General features: G+C 37.5%; 2 protein-coding genes and 1 long non-coding RNA gene across 5 annotated transcripts in view; 2 read left to right on the forward strand and 1 right to left on the reverse strand.

Annotated features, from left to right (window-relative positions):
- The window catches only part of LOC140715449 (zinc finger protein Pegasus-like), a 17,875-nt gene extending 15,040 nt beyond the window's left edge, over positions 1 to 2,835 (forward strand). For all 3 annotated transcript variants that reach the window (XM_073027648.1, XM_073027649.1, XM_073027650.1), the window contains exon 4: positions 1,368 to 2,835. In XM_073027648.1, the coding sequence (XP_072883749.1) occupies positions 1,368 to 2,299 (932 nt within the window). In that variant the 3' untranslated portion in view covers positions 2,300 to 2,835. The remainder of the gene's footprint in view (positions 1 to 1,367) is intronic.
- The window catches only part of LOC140715451 (uncharacterized), a 20,432-nt gene extending 6,585 nt beyond the window's left edge, over positions 1 to 13,847 (reverse strand). The window contains exon 1 of the long non-coding RNA XR_012096138.1: positions 13,781 to 13,847. This is a non-coding gene — a long non-coding RNA (uncharacterized lncRNA). The remainder of the gene's footprint in view (positions 1 to 13,780) is intronic.
- The window catches only part of LOC140715450 (L-seryl-tRNA(Sec) kinase), a 20,916-nt gene continuing 12,306 nt past the window's right edge, over positions 13,043 to 21,652 (forward strand). The window contains exons 1-2 of the mRNA XM_073027652.1: positions 13,043 to 13,377; positions 15,688 to 15,976. Coding sequence (XP_072883753.1) covers positions 13,192 to 13,377; positions 15,688 to 15,976 — 475 coding nt within the window. The 5' untranslated portion in view covers positions 13,043 to 13,191. The remainder of the gene's footprint in view (positions 13,378 to 15,687; positions 15,977 to 21,652) is intronic.

A 21,652-nucleotide genomic window follows, 5' to 3' on the forward strand; every position in this document is an offset into this window, starting at 1 on the left:
ATTGCAGCAGTTAAATCCTAAATGAAATTCAAGTTAAGCATTTAAATAGATCTCTGGACTTTGAATCACCATTCAGCTTTATTTCAAACGTGATATTTATTAAGAGAGTCTCACCATCTGACATTCCACTCCCACCTCCAAAATATTATAGAACTGCAGTTGATGTATTTTTCTCCATATTAAGATTGGAGTTGTTTGATCACGAGTGAGTGACATCCTCATTACTAGAAATATTTTATAATTGCTGATCAGCAATGTAAGAGAGAGGGATTGATTTTAACAAAAACATCAGTGACTCTCCTGTCATTTTAATTGTTGATATTTGTTTATTCAGTTTCACACTGGCTAGGTGATTTTTTGTTTCAATAGTAGTTCATTGCCTTCCTTTAAACAAAATGTTCACATTAAAAGCAAAAGGATATTACATTTGATCACAATTCTTTGTAACAGTTTAATGTTTTTTTAAAAGAGGTACTGATGGTGAGTCCATTTTAAAATGAATTGAGCTAGGAGTGATGAAAAAGGATTGATTAAGTGTAAAGTATCATTGGTAGTTTGAGATAACTATAGCAAAGTACAGTACTGTTCCGTGCAGAGTATTTGATGCTGTAACATCAGCACACAACTGCTACGGCTTTCATTTGTAATTACATGTGAAGTGGTATTATGAATGGTCATATCAGCTTTGAGTTGTATGTACAAACACAAAAATATTTATTGCCACTCCTTTAAAAATGACAATTTGCATTTGGTTTTGACACATGTTTTTTGTGAACACTTTCAATGAACTTCTGTATAAAAGTAGGTGTTGGGCATCCTGAAATTCAAGTAATATTATTGGAAATAAAAATAAATTCAAACGCTGGTAACATGAAACAAAAAAAAACAAAATGCTGTACGCACTGAGTGGATCAAGTAGGATCTATGGAAAGAGAAACGGAGTGAACGTTTCAAATCCAAGATCCTTCATTGGCTGTCTGTTTCTCTTTCCACAAATGCTGCCTGACCTAAGTATCTTAACAAAATGGTAGAAATAATGCTGATAATATATTACATCATATTTTATCAGTAAACTGAAATTCTAGCCATTAATTGGTGGGGTTGTGAGACATAAATACAGTGTAAACATATCAGCCATGTGGGAGGAATTTCATCTTTCCTTACCTCAAAAAAAAGTGTGACTTCTCAGATTTGCAAAACTGCAGCAGTGCTTTTTATCAGCTGACAATTAAGTCGCAGTTTTGACAGTAACCTAAGAGTTCCATGGTTCCTTCAGCACGCCCAGCTGAAGTATAAGATAATTTTTGGAGGATAAATGAAAAGGGGGATTAAATGGCAAGGTTGCTGATGTATTCTTTCTGATACAGGTGAGAAGCCCCACAGATGCCACCTATGCCCGTTTGCTTCAGCGTATGAGCGTCACCTCGAAGCACACATGCGCTCACATACAGGTGAAAAACCATACAAATGTGAGCTATGCTCTTTCTGCTGCAGTGATCGAAGTAATTTGTCCCATCACCGTAGACGTAGGCACAAACTTCTTCCCTTGAAAACTGCTAGGAACTGCCTTGCCAATAAGAAAATGTTGGGAGCTTTACAGAGAAAATCTAGCAACTCTGTGAATTATGGGCCGAGACTTCTGATTAATCTAAGTCCTCCTTCCATGGTGGTACAGAAGCCAGATTACCTCAATGACTTCTGTCATGATGTATCAGCTAATTCCTGTGAGAATTTGCAAAAACTTCATTCTGGTGGGATCTCGAGGGACACTCAAGATATCATGTTGGATAATCCATTAAATCAGCTTTCTACCTTAGCAGGCCAATTATCCAGCCTTCCACCTGAAAATCAAGCTCCAGCATCTCCTGAAGATGTAGCCTGCAGGGATGAAAAACCATATGTGATCTCACAGTCTACAGCACCAGTTGTTTCGACAGTAGCTTCCAGTGTGGCCCAAAGCTCATCCCCTATCAGTCCAGATGCATGTCCCACACACAATCAGCAGAACTTCAGTCCTGTGGCAGGTCCCAGTAGTGAGCACAGTGTTCACACAAGTACGCCCAGCATGACGAACAGCCAGCCTAGCACCCCTACTCCACCAAATCAAGGTCAAGATCCCCAGCTTCTTCATCATTGTCAACATTGTGACATGTATTTTGCAGACAATATCCTTTATACTATTCATATGGGGTGTCATGGCTATAAGAATCCATTTCAGTGTAATATATGCGGATGCAAATGTAAAAACAAGTATGATTTTGCTTGTCATTTTGCTCGAGGTCAACACAAGCAGAATTAACACTTGATTAAGTCCTGTTATTCAAAATAAGTACATATTGGATGAATGTTGGTTTGTATTGAAAATATTAAATGTATTAAGAGAGATTCATTTGTCTAATTTCTTTTCCCTCTTGTGTACTTTCTTAAAATATAATTTCTTCAGTCTTCAGAAGAGGGCATGAATAAAGTTCATGCTACTTTAGAGTATATTGGTACAGTGGCATTTGATGCTATTTCCCAGAAATAGGAAGGTGTAAATTTCAGCTGTACCATCATTCTTACCTCTAAAAATATTGCAGTGATCTTATCGTGGGCAATGTGTTGTATAAACAAGTCATGTTCTTACAGAGAACTGGTTTTGTTTTGTATTCTACTGAGACTGGGGAGAGAAAATATTGAGAGTATAAAAGTAACTGTTTCCTCTCCTTTTTTTTCAGTCCCAGGGTGTATTCTCCATCTGTGTTTTAATGTAGGTTGAAATAGCAATGAGTTAACTGTGTATGTTATTTTAAATGCTGTTTGCTCTTCGCATTAAAAATTCTGAAATTCAAATAAGATGCCTTTTAAAGATCTGTTGTTTTGAAGTAGATAGCAATAGTTGTAGCTGAAGCAAGTGAACTTCAAATGCACCATCATTTTTTAACAATGAAACTTGTGTTAACAGTTTATTATTCAATAGTTGCAGTATTTTATTGCAAAATGTTGTGTAAATGGTTGAACTCAATTAAACCAAGCATTTGCACCTTTAAATCTTACCATTTCTTTATGCTAATTGAGATCTGGAGAAACATTTCAACACCAATATAAAGTCCAAGGTTGTGTTTCTAATAATTCTGTAAAGATGCAAGTAAGTTAATGTTTCCTTTCTACATTGCTATGTCTGCCAGTGGAAGACTGATTTGCAGCAAAAACATTAAAATTGTATATATTTAATATAATGCTGGCACGTGATTCAAGATAATGTTCAGATCAATGGCTATAATTAAATCAATATAAACCCAATATATGCAATACTTGTGGAACGGGCATGTTGATAGTTTATAGTAATAAGTTTATTAGAGGCTTATGACCTAAAACTTTTTAATTGGTTTTAACACTTTCTTGCTGTGTACAATTTTTATAACATTCAGTCTGTGAAGTTAATTTGTTAGATATCATCAGTATATAGACAAAATGCCCATTCAGAACAATTGCATGGCAGCTCAATCTGCAAACATTCTGCAAGCTTAAATGATTAGGCTGTACATAGAACCAATACTTCCTTGTTCTTTTGGGCATTTCTTGTACACCAGCATTGGTTCATCTCTGAAGCATTGCAGCATAATGTTGGTGCTTATTTCTCTTTCTTAGTAGTCTCTATGCATTTTTTTAAACATGGTACTAAAAATCATGTTCTAAACTTAAAATTTTTCCTTGTCTACCATTACTTCCATATATCCCTCACACCGTTGGGAATTATGGTTTCCTTTCTGTTCTTCAACAGCTTCTCTCATTATTTAAACCAAACATCAGGAATTTCTGTCTCCATTGCACAATTTGTTGATTACATGGGTTAGTAAACTCTATTGCAAAAAGTGGTTTAAAAAGTAAATAATTTAAAGAAGCGATTAGATTGCTTATTACTCTGCTTCAAGGATAATAGATATTTCAAATGTGTATGATTTTTATATATAACATACAGTATTCTTTATTAGATTTAAAGTACTATGAATTATTATGTGGAATACTCAAAGCACTTTTTGTATTTTGCAAGAGCTGACAGTAGATGAACAGATCACCTACTGTTGGTTGATTCTTACTCTAGTGACTGAGAGCATTGTAAATGCATTTTTTTTTAAATGACTACGAATCATCAGCTGGGTTAAGGTCAGCTCCTGGAGTGAAATAAACACAGAGAACTTTGTCCTTCGTATTTGCACTTCTGAGGTCTGTGGCTGCTTGTCTTCTGGTTTTGCTAGGGAATATACTTTCATATCTAGCAGAAATTCTTAATGCAGTTAACCAGCAACTTTTACAAAAAGCAATGTGTATCTCCCCTGCAGCTTGTTAGGAAAGGTAGCCTCTATCATAGCTCAGCTTGTGAACATCAGTAACAAAATAAACTTTCATTTGCAGGATGTATTTCACTATATTGGTAACTCTGCACTGTTGATGTTAAGTTTTAGATTGTCCTTTAACTTGCTCCATTGAGGCATGCCACCAAAGGGAACTAATGTTACATACCTTTTGTGCCTTCAGATGATCTCACCTAATAAGTTCTAATAGAGTTGGTTAATACTTAGCACAAAATGGTAACAGCTGTAAACATTACTTGTCCTCTGCTTTTGCAGTTACCATATACAAATCTGAAATGATGTTGTCTATTTACCTGTGTTTTTTTTAAATTGGTCCTACAATGGAATTGACAAATGAATGATTGGTAATAATACTGATTGATAGATAATGGGCTTCACTTACACATTCATCAAATTCAATTACTTCTGATGCACATTGACCAGTATGAAATTTCAACAAACAAACTTCAGTTTTAAGTTTTAAAAAATTAATAACCAGAGGTGCCTAATGAATACATTGTAAATATAAAGATGTCATAGTCACTTATAAGCTTCCAATATACACATTGTTAAATCAGCCAAACTCCATTTTTTAAAATATATCCACACAATTGCTTTAAATACACAATGGCTGAACATATTTGCATAATGAGATATTTTGATGATGGAATATTGGATTAATTGAAGCAGTGTCACTGACAACACATATTAATTGAAAGTATGTCACATCTAGGTTCAGTTTAGAATCATATCCCTGTATCAGAATGCACAAAGCTTAGTTGTACTGGATATTTAGTGCAAAATTTAGGCTTTGTATTTATGTTCTGAGAGCGTTTTAGTGTTGGAGATGATTTCCTGTGACATGTCTACTTTGTAGGAATTATATTCAGTAATATTATTGAAGAACAGTAATAAGTTCTGTAGTTGGCATTCTTCAGTCAATGCCAATGAAAGGTGATTTTTGGTTCTTCATTGATATTTCTGAGATGTTTCTTATGTGGAATATATTTTGCTGCTTTCTCGGGCTACTACTGTGTGAGGGCAGCATACAAGGCAAATATTAAATAATTCTGCCTGCCCAATGCAGTCCTTTAATCCTTCAGTCTATCCCAATAGTTACTTGTGTTTGTTGCTAACTTCAATATTGGACAGAGTACATAGAGAGAAATTGTACTCGTTGGTGACAAATTCAAAAATCAGACCATATACAGTACTGTACAAAAGTCTTAGGTACACTCTCACACACGCGTTATATATATGTGCCTAAGACTTTTGCACAGTAGAATGAAGGTAATAGGCTAAAGAAATAAGTATAACAGGATAAACCTCTGCACTGGGTGGTTAGAATCTAGAATTTACTGGTAGAAGCAGAGACAAATATATGATATTCAAGATGCAGTAAACAGTTACGGTACTTGAAAGAAAACACACAAGGTTTTGGGTAGAGGACTAGAGTCAGTACTTCTGAATGGAGCTGGGTTGGTCTCAAATGGCTGAATATTTTCAATCTTTAATTTTGTTTTACAATGATACCTTAACAGTTATCACAGTAATTAAAAGTTTGAGAGGAGTTAGACCAATCTTAATGCCTCTAAATTGTTATTTGAAATTGCCAAAATAACAGGTTGTTTTCTATAATATCTCTTTGATAAAACAAAATGTTGTATGGACTTTTATAAGAGCACCATAAACTATCATTTGACACCAAGTCAGATAATTGATGTAGGGAAGAGATGAGTTTTAAGAACTCCGAGAGGAGAGGAAAAACTGAGAGGTTCAGAGAAAGAATTCAACACCTGGGACCTTGATGGATGAAGGAATGGCTGGCAATGAAAGATTCAAGGTGTACAAAAGTTGAAAGGTGGAGGAACACTGTTACTTGGGATTTTTTTGGGACAATGGGAGTTTTAAAATATAAGGAAAAATAATGGCATGGATAGACGTGAACCTAAATGGATGGGACTTTTGATTTGTTGCTTTGCCTCGTTAAGATTAGATTACCTACATATCAGTGAACAGGGGTTGTTGGGTGAAGAGGATTTTTGTACTAGTTAAGATACAAACAACAGGGCACTTACATTGACTAAATAGAATTGTACCGATAATGTAAATCGAGAAAGGCCATGGGATCAAAAGTAAAACATTCCTACGTGGCAAGTCATAACTAATAGTAGCAGGCTGAATTAGACAGTTACATTATAATAAAATCCACTAATTTTCAGTTCATGTAAAAACAAAAAGATGCATCAATAAATGCTAGTCATCTTTTCAAACTGGAACAGATGAAAATTAGGCTGAATTATATATTACTGGTATCCAGAATGGTTGCAGAATTTCTGGTATCTCAAGCTAAAATGCATGTCACTTATTCTGTTATGAAATATTGTAGATTTCAACAAGAAAAGAGTATGTCAATAAAAAACTCCACTTTTTCAGTTTAACAATGTATAAAGGACAGTATTGTTAGATTTTGTATAATGGCTTTTGATTTTAGTTCTCAACTCAGTGTAAAATGGTGACGAGTTCAACAAGATCTTCGTATTAGTAATTATTCCCAGATTTTTCACTCTCACTAAATCCAAGTCCAGTATTCCATCATTAATTGATTATTTGTAACTATATAAATGTCGATTAATGTGCCGGTAGACATCACTGAGCACTTTAAGTAGAACTTGAGGACTTTGAATAAAGAGACAGTTATAATTTTGGCTTGATTATTCCAAGCCTTTTTGAATCCTGATGCTTTGTCATGTTCTTTTATATTCCAGATTTTATTTGGTTCAATTTATATACAATCTAATGAAAGTTTTGTTATATTTGATAATTAATGTAACATGTGAGTGTCATTTGCTTGAATTGTGTTGTCTTTTCAGCAATGCTGTTGGTATATCAATACACATTAACAAGTGCATATAAATTTAATTAACAGTTTGTACTGTAAAAATGTAAATAAACTATCGTGATTGAATTGTTATTTAAGAAACTATTGCTCCCATTGGTACCTGTGCTCGATAGAAAAACAGGCAAGTGTTTAAACTAGCTTAAAGGTTTCTATTTTAATAAAAATATATCCTAATAAAAGTCATTCCTTTAACACTTCTTGTGAGATTATCTAATTCTATGCCCAAACAAGTTGTTGCAATAGAATGCACTATCTGGTGGCATTGGCTGTTCAAATATTGTTCATGTTTTAGAATTGAATCGTGTTTTTAAAAAAAAATAAAAGACTTAACCAATTGAATTTTCTTTTTGAGATTTGTTTTGTATAAGACATTTTGTTGCTTTAACTGGAGTTTATGCTCTGTGTAATAAAGATAAAAGTTTACATTTTCTATAAAGGTGTACATTTTCTTTCATTTTCAGCAAGATGGACAATATATTTGTTTATGAAATATCAAATGAAAGAACTTTCTCAGATATTTTAATAAATCTGCTTCTGCATTGCTAAGATGTGTGATGACATGTATGCACATCTGTAGAGAATATATTTTTATGGTGTCATCCCTGATTATTTCCAAATTTGCTGCTTTTATCCTGGGGTTTGTTTTATGTTAGCTTGGAATTATGTTGGAATTCTTTCTGAATCCAGGCACCTATAAAATGATTACACCACAGAAGTCTGTAGCTGTTAAACCTTTGAACTGTGGCAGTGTCAAAGCAGTACACTCTCAAGAAATTGAGCTTCCCTAAAACAGAATAAATCAACAAACTGAACACTGCAAACTCCTGTGTTAACAATCTACATCATGGTTTCAACAGATACAGCAAGAGAGTTAATCTGACACCTTTTGGATTTAGATAGTTCCTGATGGGCAGTTTTTTTTCCCCCAGACTATTGGATGTTATTCCCCACTTAATGCTATTTTTTTTTACGGTGTTACATTGTAGAATTATCACTTTTCCAATAAATTTGGTATGCTTCAAGTGAGCACATGAATTGGGTACCAGTGTGCCTCAAGGGAACATGAGAACTGTGCAGTATCACTGGGGTTTCAGTATGTTTGTATAATGGATTTTCAGAGTTTCATTATAATTAATATATAGGATTGCAGGTATTTCATGCAATTAATTTTGGTGATTATAATAAACTTAACCATTGCTTCACATTCTTAATAACTGGTCCGAGGGCACTGATAGAGTAAACTTCTCAGAAAAATTTATGTAATGAAAGAACTAGGTTGGGTTATTTTACTTACTATTGTAATAACCTAGGATAAAATGAAAAAAAGCTACTTCTGATAAGTGATATATAAAATTTTGCTGATTCTCCCAGGAGGAAGTTAAAAATAAATATTTTTGAAGTGGATTTCCATATAATATTAAAGTACATTTTACTTTCATTTAAACTTTTTATGAAAGCAGTAGTTCAACAATTAGAAAGGACAAGAGAATTGTACAATACAGGATTGGCCCACCAGGTCCATGCTTATTTTTCTACCTATCTACACTTTTCCCTCAGGACTGTATCTGGCTGTGGTTTACCTATTTAAGTGCTTATCTAATATCTCCTAAATATAGTACTTGCATCCACCATCTCCTCTGATAGTGATTGTGTGTGTGTAAAGTTACTGCCTCACAATACCAGAGACCCAGATGTAATCGGTGAATTTTGCACATCCACCCTGCGATCAAATGGGTTTCTGCCACATGCTCTGGTTTCCTGCCACACCTCAAGGATGTATGGGTTGGTAGATTAATTAGACACCGTAAATTGCACCCTGTATATAGCTGATGAGAACACTGGGAGGAAAAAAATGTGGAATTAATATCAGATGCATGCAGATGAGTGGTGAATGGTCAGCACAGACTGTGATGGATGTTCACTTTCCACGGTCCAAGAGGCTTATTGCTAACCTCAGCTTTCTAGCATAGCTGAGAAAGGGTCAGAGTTGTTAATAGGTTAATGTCATAAACCAATATTCCTTGTTCAGCTTCATATTGTAAACAAGAACCACTCAAGTTCTTAATGTAAATTGCAAGCAGTAACCTGTCTGAAGTTAAAAGGACACCTTTGCTAATGAATAGTACTGTCTACATAGCACAGGCAGCTAAGACAAGGAAATCTGCAGATGCTGGAAATTCAAGCAACACACACAAGATGCTGGTGGAATGAAGCAGGCCAGACAGCATCTATAGGAAGAAGTACAGTCGACGTTTCGGGCTAAGACCCTTCGTCAGTCCGAAACGTCGACTACTTCTTCCTATAGATGCTGCCTGGCCTGCTGTGTTCCACCAGCATTTTTTGTGTGTTACAGGCTGCTAAGAGATTGGTTTGAAAAGTTAAGTGAGCATAAGGTGTTCTCATGCATCAGGTAAACATAAAGCAATGGGATTATGTTCATTGGCCTACATCAAACCAGCAACTACAGCTAAGTTATTTGTTTCATCTTGATAGAGATCAAGAGAAATTTCATGAGACTTAGTACATCAGACATGGTCACAGGTAAGATCAATCAATAGTCGTGATCTTTGTGTATTCAGAGTCAACCCTCGCACCATTAATTTTGTATGTCTGGATTATCTCCAGAAGCTTTTAGACAATTTGTCTAGATTACTTTGTCCCAGCAAAGGTGTCTGAAAAGCATTACATGCAAATAATATTAACTACAGCAAAACAGTATAAATGTTAGAAAGTGTTGGAATTGTTAGTATTGACAAAGATGAGGTGACAGAAAGAAGAACTAGAATTCATTCCTCAGCTATTGGTTTTTGCGACTGACGACTCCATCTGCAACTCATTTTTGTAAAAATTGGACCTGTTAATTGAAATCCATTGTAGTTTTTAAACTTCTGGGATTTAGATTCTTTTACAATCAGAAATCCCCTGAGTTTTAAATGTATGTTAAGAACTATTTGTCCAAATTTAAATGTGTATCATTAAGAATGGTGGTTGTTGTCCATTGTGTCTGAAACCCGTGCAGGAGAGTTTTTAAAGTGGAAAAGCTATTGCACTGGGGCAGTTCCACACTCTTGAGCTTGGGGGTCCTAGTCCAGTGATACAAGCAAGCATCACAACTGGGGTCTTCCTTGGTTGCAGTGGATGACCATGGCATCTGTGCCTCATCGTGCCCTTTGTTCTCCATGGAGCATTGCAGAACCACCTTCCTAGCAATTGGATCTCATTGTAGATCTTATCTGCCCAGTCCACTGCATCTGACTTTGCGTGCTAAGACAGACATATCCCTGCCTCACCAGGGTAGGTGGCCACCAGCTACTCTCATCTGTTGAAGCATTGTATCGGGATGCGGCCAGTGTCACGTGCAGACACTGAAACCACAGGTGAGTGTCTGATGGGGACCAAAGATGAGTGAACTGCCCGGAATAGCTGGAGAGACTAGACAGGGAAGTAAGCCCATCTTTCAAGAGTAGGTTGATACAGTGTAACCTCCCTATAGTGAGGTGCCCTATATTGGACAGGGTATTGTGGACCATCACAGACTCAGTGGAACAAAAGGCCTGTTTCTATGCTTTACCTTACACCAACATGGAAGAAATTATCAGGTCCATATCAGCTCTCAATGAAGTTGTCATACGGGTCTCATGATCTCTTATTTCCCTGCACCCCTAAAACTTACTTTGACACGTGCCCATCAACTCTCCCTCAATTTTATTTTTGCTATTAACCTGCTATTAATTTACAGTAACTAATGTACCTACCACAAATGGAAATTAGTCATGGAGGAAACATGCAAATTTCATGCAGGATGGAATCCAAACCCATGAAGTCGAAAGGAAGCAGCACTAAATTGTGCCAACATACAGGCCTCTTGTTCTCCTAATTAGTTCCTGTTAATGCCAACATTCCTTAAAATAATGTTATCTCGGGAACAATCATTGCTTCATCTTTTCAAGAACAGTACAACAGAAAATACATTAATTGCATGAATTGCGTGAATGCAACAGAAAGTGAGTATGTCAAGACATGAATGATTCTCATGCCAACTGCTAAGAATCTGGCTCATTTTAAACTAATTATATATATACATTTGAGTTAATGCCTACTCCCAAATCCACTCTGCCTCACAAAGTCACCTCCACTTGTCTAAGCGGACCCTCTACACCCAAGGTTATACCTGCAAAGTAGAGCAGTCCATATGTAAAGCTAGGCCTTGGCAGCATATCCCATGCCCATGGAATACTGTCTTCGATAGCTTGCAAACACCCCACCAGTGATCGTATGGTTGTGACCTGTGTTTATGCTATGTATGGATTACTAATTCCTTCAAAATCTGTGCCAAGTATGGTTTGTACCTAGCTTTTCCAACATTCTTATTGAATTGACACAAATGTATGTCAATGCATGGTAATACTAGAATGCCATTCATTTTTTGTTCATCTAGAATTGTCTCAGGCACCTATAGTGTCCGCAATGTTCTACCATTAGTTACATATTACGGCAGTAAATATATTTAAAATTCAAAGTAAATTTATTATCGAATTACTTGTGTCTCAATATTCTACCTTGAGATTCTTTTTCTAGCAGGCATCCACCATAGAACCAAGAACTAAAAAAGACTCAATGAAAATAAGCAGAGTGGCAAACAAGCTGTGTAATACAAAAACAACCTAATAATAAATATACAAATAATACTAGGAACATGACTTATAGAGTCCTTAAACATGAATGCTGAGCTGTAGTCAATGAAGAGCGTCGTGATGCATGCACCTCTATTGCTCAGATGTTCCACAGCCAGTGAAATAGTATCCACTGTTGCCTATTGATTAAAATCTTCAAAAAAAAGTGCAGATGCTGGAAAATCAAAATAAAAACATGTTGTAAATACTCAGATGAGGTGAGGTAGCATTTTGTGTGAAATAAAGTTATTGGTTCAGGTTTCAAACCTTTAGTCAGAATGAGGAAATACTTTGTTTTCAGTTGCAGAGAGTAGAGTATCTCTGATAGAATGAGACCAAATTAATTGTTTTATTTCGAAATACAGCACGGTTACAGGCCCTACAGGCTCAACAAACCCGTGCTACCCAATTATGCCCAGGTGACCAATTAACCCACTAAATTGTACGTCTTTGGAATGTGAAAGGAAATCCGTGCAGTCTCGGGGAGAATGTACAGACTCTTAGCAGCGGCAGGACAGCGCTCTAATAGTGTCGTCCCTTTAAATATGAGTTAGAAGGAGATTATCTCTCGCAGCCACCTTTTTCTCCAGTTTGCCAAGTTTAGTAAGTTAATTGGGTGCTGTTGATTGCCCCAAGTGTGTTGGTCAGCGATGGAATCTGGAAGGAGATGATAAGAATGTGGGGAAGAAATTTAAAAATGAATGCAGGTTTAGCTTAAGTGGGGGTTGATGGTCTGCATGGAAGTGTCTGTATCTGTGCAGAATCTCTCCACTCTCCAGGTCACCTCAGGTTTCTACTGCAAGCCAGGACACCCTTTTTTTTCCATTTTTAATCTTTTTTATTGATTTAAAATTATATAAAGCCAAATACAAATCAGAGGAGAAGTTATTATCAAATACATATACCAATGGAAGTACAAACAACAAAAAAGGAGTGTACACTGTCAACATCATATATAGTACAATATTGAGCTCCTCAATATCCACAGCTCCTCTTAACAATTCAAAAAAAGATCAAAAATTGCCATTATTAAGCAAAAGAAAAAAACCCACTAAACTCATCTAAAACGAAAAAAACCTTAACCAGCCTGTGAACGCCCCCCCCCCCCCCCCCCACCCCCCCACACCGTCTGAAGCTCGCCCCCATCGCGGGACCGGATTGGCAGTCGCCAGCTCATGGCCAATCCCGATTGGTCTACGTCCGATGTCAATCGGAAAGTGCGGCCGCCGGAGGTGGGTGGAGTCCCGGGTTGCAGCCGGGCCCGGCGGCCGTTCAGCGTACGATGAGGGCCAGCTGTGTGTGTCTGCTGGCCGGCCTCCCGGCTGCCGGAAAAACCACGCTCGCTCGCCTTCTGCCGAAGCTCCTGCAGCCGAGGTCCGAGTCGATCGTGTTGTGCTACGATGATGTGATTCCCGGGGAAGCTTTCCTGGCTACAACCGAGGCGGGCAGTGACAGTTCCACCGGAACGGTTAGCATGTTGCACATCAAAGCTTTCACAAGCGGCTTTTTAAAATTATGACTCGCCTTCACAAGATCAATCTATGCGTTGCAGTTTTATAGTGACGACTTTATTCACCTAGCTCCAGGTACCAGGCCCATTTCAGGCAGCACAGTATTCTAGAATGTTAATCAAACATAAATTGTTCTTAGAAACAAAACGAGAATTATCTGTTCTATCCTTTACGGTGGTTCTACCCGTTTCCGAGCTATCCTCGTGCTCTTGAACAGAATGAATACTCTGAGATTCTCGTAACTCCCTGCTTGAGTTCTTTTCGGGTTTATTTATAAAACACAAGGACTCCGTTTTTACTTTCCTAAACCTTGCATACCGGTACGTTCCCTTTTTCGTCTTGATTGAATTCACCACCTACCTCAGCATCCGAGGTTCCCTTCCTTTGCCATCCATGTCTTTCTAACTGGAACACAGCTGTCCTGCGCGCTGTCCAGTTGGTCTTTAACCCAGGTCAGAAGTGGACTTGCCAGAAGCTGTTCCTAATTAACTCTTCTAAATTCTTTAGTAATTTAACCTACTCCAATTTAATACTGTCCTGCAAAACCATATTTATCTCAAACATTTTAAAATTTAAGGAGCTAACGGTCACTATTCCTTAACTATTCTCCCACTGTTGGGTGGTAAGCACTCTTAAGATCGAGAGTCATTCACGATAAGCATAACCATTTGTGAAACCATTGTTCATTGATGCAGTCAGACTTTTTGATCACTTCTAGCATTTTCCCATCTTTGGATTTACAGCATCAGCATTTTAAAAATTTTGTTGCGCTGGCAATGTTGGTACAACCAGTCCAAAGACAAATAAATGCAGTAAAAATGTACACAAATTCTGTATTAAGAGCACAGTATTCTCTGTGAAAGTACACTATTAAGCTCATCCATTCAATTCTGGCCTGCAGCTTTAACATGCATGTGTACCTTGGGAAGCAGAACTATACCAAGAAAATATGGGGGGAAAATGCTTTGCTTTAGAAAGAAATTTCAATGAAGAAAATTCTTGTAATTCATGTTAGCCTCTCTCATCCTTTGTTGGGCGAGCGGGTGTGGGATGGAAAAAAAATCTTCCTCCCTTTGTAATTTTATAGATTTTAACAGTAGTAGGAGGATCCTTTTGTTATATATTTATTTATTATTTTATTTATTGAGATACAGCATGGAATGAGCCCTTTTGGTCCTTCAAACCACATTGCCCAGCAATCCCAAATTTAACAAGATGGTTTACAATGACCAAATAACCTCCCAACTGGTACGTCTTTGAACTGTGGGAGGAAACCGGAGCACCTGGAGGAAACCCACATGGTGACAGGGAAAATGTGCAAACTCCTTACAAACAGTGGTGGGAATTCATCACATAAGCTATGAATTTGTAGCTCAGTTCCATTATTATTCTGAAGATCACAGTCGTGCTTTTTGAACCTCTTTTTTTCTTTAGATGAAATTACTGGAATTCATTATCCTCATTCAGCTCTAAGATTTGGTGTTTTCTAGTTACCAATAACTGCCCTTAAACCAGTGATCTTCAGTTTATATTGAAAGCAAAACTCAACATCATAAGCTCCAACTTGCTTTAGTTGTGACCAGTACTTAAAATGTTAAATTGTATGGGAAGCTATTACAAAATATTATATGTGCAAAATCATAGCTGAATTTGCATAAAGAATTTTAATGAGATGCTCAGATTTAAGGGATTACACCAGGTTGTTTATGTCCATAATGACATAAAGCACAGAAACAGGCTCTTTGATCCCGTAAGTCACACCAATTGACACCTATGAATTTACACTACTCCTATAGTAATTCCATATTTTTATTTTGCTCCTAACCTCAATTCCCTCCTGATCCCAAATCTCATATTTCCTGAAGGGAGTTTGTTCATTCTCTTCGTGATTGTATGGGTTTCCTCCAGCTGCTCTGGAGGTTGGTAGATTATAAATTGGTCATTATAAATTGTCCTGTGATTAGGTTAGGGTTAAATTGTGGGATTGTTGGGCAGCACGCTTGAAGGACCTATTGTGTGCTGTATCTCAATAAATAAATATACTTTTATTAGATTGAAAATACAATAAGAATTATCTATTCTGGATGAAATTAACTCTTAATACACAGACTTAACATTTGACAAAGGAATAGTAAATATCCTTTTCATATTTTATGTAGTAGTTCCATCAACTTCATCCAGTTTGAAGGAAGTTTGTGTTTACTTTGAACTGAATGCTAAGCGATGTTCAGTTTTTACTCTTAAATTTCTGTTATTCTGATTTGCAGAGCTCATTTTGGAAATTGTACAGACATAAACTACTGGTATATATTGAATGCTTAATTCAAGCTATTAATGGGAATGGCCACCTTTGTCTTTCTGGCAATGAGCATGATTTAATGTGGGAATGCTTCATACAGTCACTGAAGCAACAGCAGATTATCTCTGGAAAAACCCAGCATGGAGTTCAGCAGTACACAATTTGCATCAAACATTCAAAGCCCTTGGTTATAATTTTGGATGACAACTTCTACTATCAGAGCATGAGATATGAAGTGTACCAGATGGTGAGGCGAAGTAAGTCCCCAACAGCAGCATATTTCCAGTTTGTCCTTCAAGGAAAATATGAAACATCCTCAGTTAAAAAAACTTAAATGTTTTCTGTAAATGCAGTGAAGATGTAACCATTTAATGTCTTTAATCATGCTTAAACTTTGAGGTGTTGTAGTCTTTCATGTAGCATTTTATTCTAATTTCAGTGTTTTAGGTTTTGCTGGTTCAGTGATAACTTTCTTTTCTGGTATATATTTTCAAATAAGATTTTGATACCAACAAATTTGCCTTAAACCATGATATACAGTGTCTATAAATATTCACCCTCCCCCTTAGAAGTTATATTGTTTTACAGAATTGAATCACAGTGGATTTAATTTGGCTTATTTGACACTGATCAACTCAAAAAGACTCTTCTGTGCCAAAGTGAAAACAGATCTCTACAAAGTGATCTAAATTAATTACAAATATAAAATGCAAAATAATTGATTACATAAATATTCAATCCTTTTAATATGACACACCAAATCATCATTGGTGCAGCCAGTTGCTTTTAGAAGTCACATACTTAGTTAAATAGAGACCTGCTTTTGGAAACCTGTTTGTGGTCACAGTGTTTCAATTGATTGTAGTAAAAATACACCTGTAAAAAAAAAAAAAACACACACACCTGTATCTGGAAAGTCCAAATGCTGGTGAGTTAGTATCCTGGCAAAAACTACACCATGAAGACAAAAGAAAACTCCGAGTAACTCCAGGAAAAGGTTATTGAAAAGCACGAGGCAGGAGATGGATACAAGAAAATTTCCAAGTCATTGAATATCCCCTTGAGTACAGTTAAGTCAATCATCAAGAAATGGAAAGAATATGGAACAGCTGTAAATCTACCTAGAGCCTATTGTCCTCAAATACTGAGTGACTGTGCAGGAAGGGGACTAGTGAGGGAGGCCACCAGGAGATCTATGATAACTCTGGAGGAGTTATAGCCTTCAGTGACTGAGATGAGAGAGACTGCTCATACAACTGTTGCCTGGGTGCTGCTTTGTGGGAGAGTGGCAAAGAGAAAGCCACTGTTGGAAAAAGAACTCTCAAAATCTCAGCTAGAGTTTGCCAGAAGGCATGTGGGAAACTGAAGTTAGCTGGAAGAAGGTTCAATGGTCTGTTGAAACCAAAATTGAGCTTTTTGGCCATCAGACTAAACACAAGGTTTGGCGTAAGCCAAACATTGCACATTATTACAAACACACTATCCATAGTAGAAAGCATGGTGGTGTCTGCATCATGCTGTGGGGATGCTTCAGTCTAGCAGGCCCGGGAAGATTTGTGAAGGTAGATGGTAAAATGAATGCAGCAAAATACAGGGAAATCCTGATGCAGTCTGTAAGTGAACTGTGACTTGGGAGAAGATTTGTTTTCCAGCAAGACAGTGACCCAACCATAAAACCAAAGCTACACAGGAATGGCTTAAAAACAACAAAGTTAATGCCTTGAGTGGCCAAGTCAGAGTCCACACCTCAATCCAAATGAGAATTTGTGGCTGGACTTGAAAAGGGATGTTCACTCCCGATCCCCATGCAATCTGACAGAGCTTGAGCAGTTTTGTAAAGAAGAATGGAAAAAAAATTCAGTGTCCAGATGTACAAAGCTGACAGAGACCTAAACACCCAAACTCAAGGCTGCAATTGCTGCCAGAGGTGTATCTACTAAATACTGACTTGAAGGGGATGAGTAATTATGCAGTCAATTATTTTGTGTTTAATAATTGTAATAAATTTAGACCAATTTGTAGAAACTTGTTTTCACTTTGACACGGAAGAGTCTTTTCTGCTGATCGGTGTCAAAAAAGCCAAATTAAATCCACTGTGATTCAATGTTGTAAAACAATTAAACATTATTACTTTGGGGAGGGGGTGAATATTTTTTATAGGCACTGTATAATCAGCAAGTAGACCATAAGACAAAGGAGCAGAAGTCGGCCATTCGGCCCATCAAGTCTGCTCCACCATTTCATCATGAGCTGATCCAATCTCCCCTTTAGTCCCATTCCCCCGCCTTCTCACCATAACCTTTGATGCCCTGACTATTCAGATACCTATCAATCTCTGCCTTAAATACACCCAATGACTTGGTCTCCACTGCCGCCCGTGGCAACAAATTCCATAGATTCACCACCCTCTGGCTAAAAAATTTTTTTTGCATCTGTTCTGAATGGGCACCCTGCAATCCTCAAATTGTGTCCTCTTGTGCTAGACTCCTCCACCATGGGAAACAACTTTGCCACATCCACTCTGCCATGCCTTTCAACATTCGAAATGTTTCTATGAGGTCCCTCCTCATTCTTCTAAACTCCAAGGAGTACAGTCCAAGAGCGGTCAAATGTTCCTCATATGTTAACCCTCTCATTCCCGGAATCATTCTAGTGAATCTTCTCTGAACTCTCTCCAATGTCAGCACATCCTTTCTTAAATAAGGAGCCCAAAACTGCACACAGTATTCCAAGTGAGGTTTTACCAGTGCCTTATAGTAACATTGCATCCCTGCTCCTATACTCTATTCCTCTAGAAACGAATGTCAACATTGCATTCACCTTCATCACCACTGACTCAACCCCGAGGTTAACCTTAAGGGTATCCTGCACAAGGACTCCCAAGTTGCGTTGCATATCAGAACTTTGAATTCTCTCCTCATTTAAATAATAGTCTTCCCGTTTATTTCTTCTACCAAAGTGCATGACCGTACACTTTCTGACATTGTAATTCATTTGCCACTTCTTTGCCCATTCCCCTAATCTATCCAAGTCTCTCTGCAGACTCTCTGTTTCCTCAGCACTACCGGCCTCTCCACCTATCTTTGTATCATCAGCAAACTTAGCCACAAAGCCATCTATTCCATAATCCAAATCGTTGATATACAACACAAAAAGAAGCGGCCCCAACATGGACCCCTGTGGAACACTACTGGTAACCAGCAGCCAACCAGAATGGGATCCCTTTAATCCCACTCTCTGTTTTCTGCCAATCAAGCAACACTCTATCCACGTATGTAACTTTCCCGTAATTCCATGGGCTCTTGTTTAGCAGCCTCATGTGCGACACTTTGTCAAATGCCTTCTGAAAATCCAAATACACAACATCCACTGCATCTCCCTTGTCTAGCCTACTTGTAATTTCCTCTAAAAAATAGTATGATTGGAAAGAATCCTCTGGCCTCAGGTCTGGTTCACAGCACGAGAAGATGCTATGGGTCTGCTTCTGTACTTTAAATTTCTTTGAAGACCATTATTTTTTAGTCATTATTGAACCAAAGGTAAAGTATTGTATATGAAGGTCATGTTTTGCTGTGTTAAATAACTTGAATACCAATGGGGCAGTTGTAAAATGTGCATTAAAAGTTAAGATAAATAATGGATTGCAATGTTTTCAATGGAATTTGTGGTACTGTTGAAGAGATTAGGTACAATGAGCTCTTCGGGACAGAAAGCATTAGGCTCTGAGGTTTTTAGAATTAGTTAATTGTTGTTTACTAAGAGTTATTAATCTCTTAGAGTTCCTTGCATTTTTCTTGTGGGAATCGCTCTTTGTAATGTGGTTTCCTAGTGCTTTCTGTTTAAGCTTGTTAAGTTTATTTTGTTAGGCTTGGGGAATTCCATGCTAAGCAGATGCCCAATTAGCTCTAAAATCAAGTAAGCGGATATCTGATTAGCACTAATTGCAGGGTCCTAGTTTTGTGAATGTTACTTCTCACGGTGTCACTTGGCATGTTTATAAATAAACCCTAGTTGCCATTTCTTCATCTAGAGTCTGTCTTTCCTCCGTGCTTGGGTTCCGACACTGCACATTGTGACACTAGGATTGCAATCTTGTTGTCCCAGACTCCAGTCTTGTTTCTACTAGCTTTTAGCTCAAGAAACTTTATAAATAATAGCCAGATTTTTTGGATAATTATAAAATGACTGTCTGCAACTTTTAAACCAGTTCTGACAGACCTTTCAACAAGATACTGTGAAATAAACCAAGTATGTTACTAGATTGTACAAAGTATGAAAGAGTCAAGTCCTATCAATCTGTTGAGCTGTGACAATAATGAAGTAGTGTGGCTAATTTCACTGACCTGGACTATCCGAGGTGTGTGGTCCAACGGATGGTGTGGGTGATTGTCTTGAATGTTTTATGATCACAGGACCCTGTTGGACATTGGTGATATAGAACACTGTGAGTCTGAATCACTGATGAAATCAACACTGGGGGAGCTACATTGTTTGGGTTGTTGCATAAACCAGGGCCCCATTCATGCCTCGGGTTTTGCCTGTTGCATCTGCCAAGGAAGGAGACACCAGAGCTGGCTGTGTGCTGCTGGATTCCACGTTGGGTTGGAGACTGGCCCCTCCCATCAGTGCTGCTCTCCAGTGTTCGCTCAGTGGGAGACTACTGGATTGCAACTGCACTGTGCAATATGAGGAACTACTGTGGCCTGTTCTTGGAGAAATGTGGCTCCAATACAACAACCATGCACTGCCAATCTATGAGTTATGACACTTAGAGACTTGGGCAATATTTAAAAAAAATATTTTGTTGTAACTGTATGTTTTTCTGCTGTCATAGTTGCATGTGCTTTGTGTGACTGTTGGTTCTGTGTTTTGCACCTTGGCCCAAGGGGAATGCTGTTTCTGGCTGTATTCATGTGTATGATTGAATGACAACTGAACTGGAACTGTATTCAGCTGTGATGACACTATGTTGAATAAATAAATAAACTATATATTCTCCTTTCGTTTAGGCAGTGATGAGTTGGCAAGTGTTGTATTGTCTAAGTTCCTAGATAAAGCATGGTCCCTTGAGTTCAGAAAGATTTGGAATTGTATTATTATTGTCATATGTACCAAGGTTCATACAGATCAATTCATTACACAGTGCATGGAGATAGTAACAAGGTAAAACAATAACAGAATGCAAATAAAGTGTTAACAGCTACAGAAGAAGTGCAGTGCAGGTTGCCTATAATGTGCAAGATCATAGTCATAAAGAAGTATATTATGAGTCTATCTTATACTAGGGGGGCATTCAGTAACCTTGTAACAGTAGGATAGAATCTGACCTTGAACCTGGTGGTACGTGCTTTCAGTCTTTTGTATCTTCTGTTATAGGAGAGGGCAGAAGAGAAAATGTCTGGTGTGGGTGGGGTCTTTGATTATGCTGGCTGCTTTATTGGTGTCACAAGAAATATAGATGGTCCAAGGAGGAGGTGCTGGTTCTGTGATGAGCTGATTTGTAGCTCAAACTCTCTTGACGTATCGGTATTTGGGGTGAGGGTGATGAATTGTTGGGGAGTGGGATGTGAAGACGATTGGTCAGCGTCTATGACACAATGATTGTCTCATTCAAAGAAGGTAATTGTAAAACAAAGTTCAATACGTGACAGGAATGGAGATTTATCGGAACGTGTAAATTATGCTTCACATTGTATCTGAGCTGTGCCTTATCTGGCCTACAACTGATTTGAGCTAATGCTGCATTGTCCACTACCTGCATTATCCTTTATATGAACTAAAATATTTGTCAATATTGGATATGTTGTAAAAATTCTGCTTCTGTACTAACTAGCTAGTAATTTTTTTTCAACTGATCAATTTTAACAAAATCAAAGATCCAGGTTGGTTAGTGCAGAAGTAGGATTACTATTTCATAATAATAATTACAGAAA

This window comes from Hemitrygon akajei, chromosome 23 (assembly GCF_048418815.1).
Source record: "Hemitrygon akajei chromosome 23, sHemAka1.3, whole genome shotgun sequence".
Lineage (NCBI taxonomy): Eukaryota > Metazoa > Chordata > Chondrichthyes > Myliobatiformes > Dasyatidae > Hemitrygon > Hemitrygon akajei.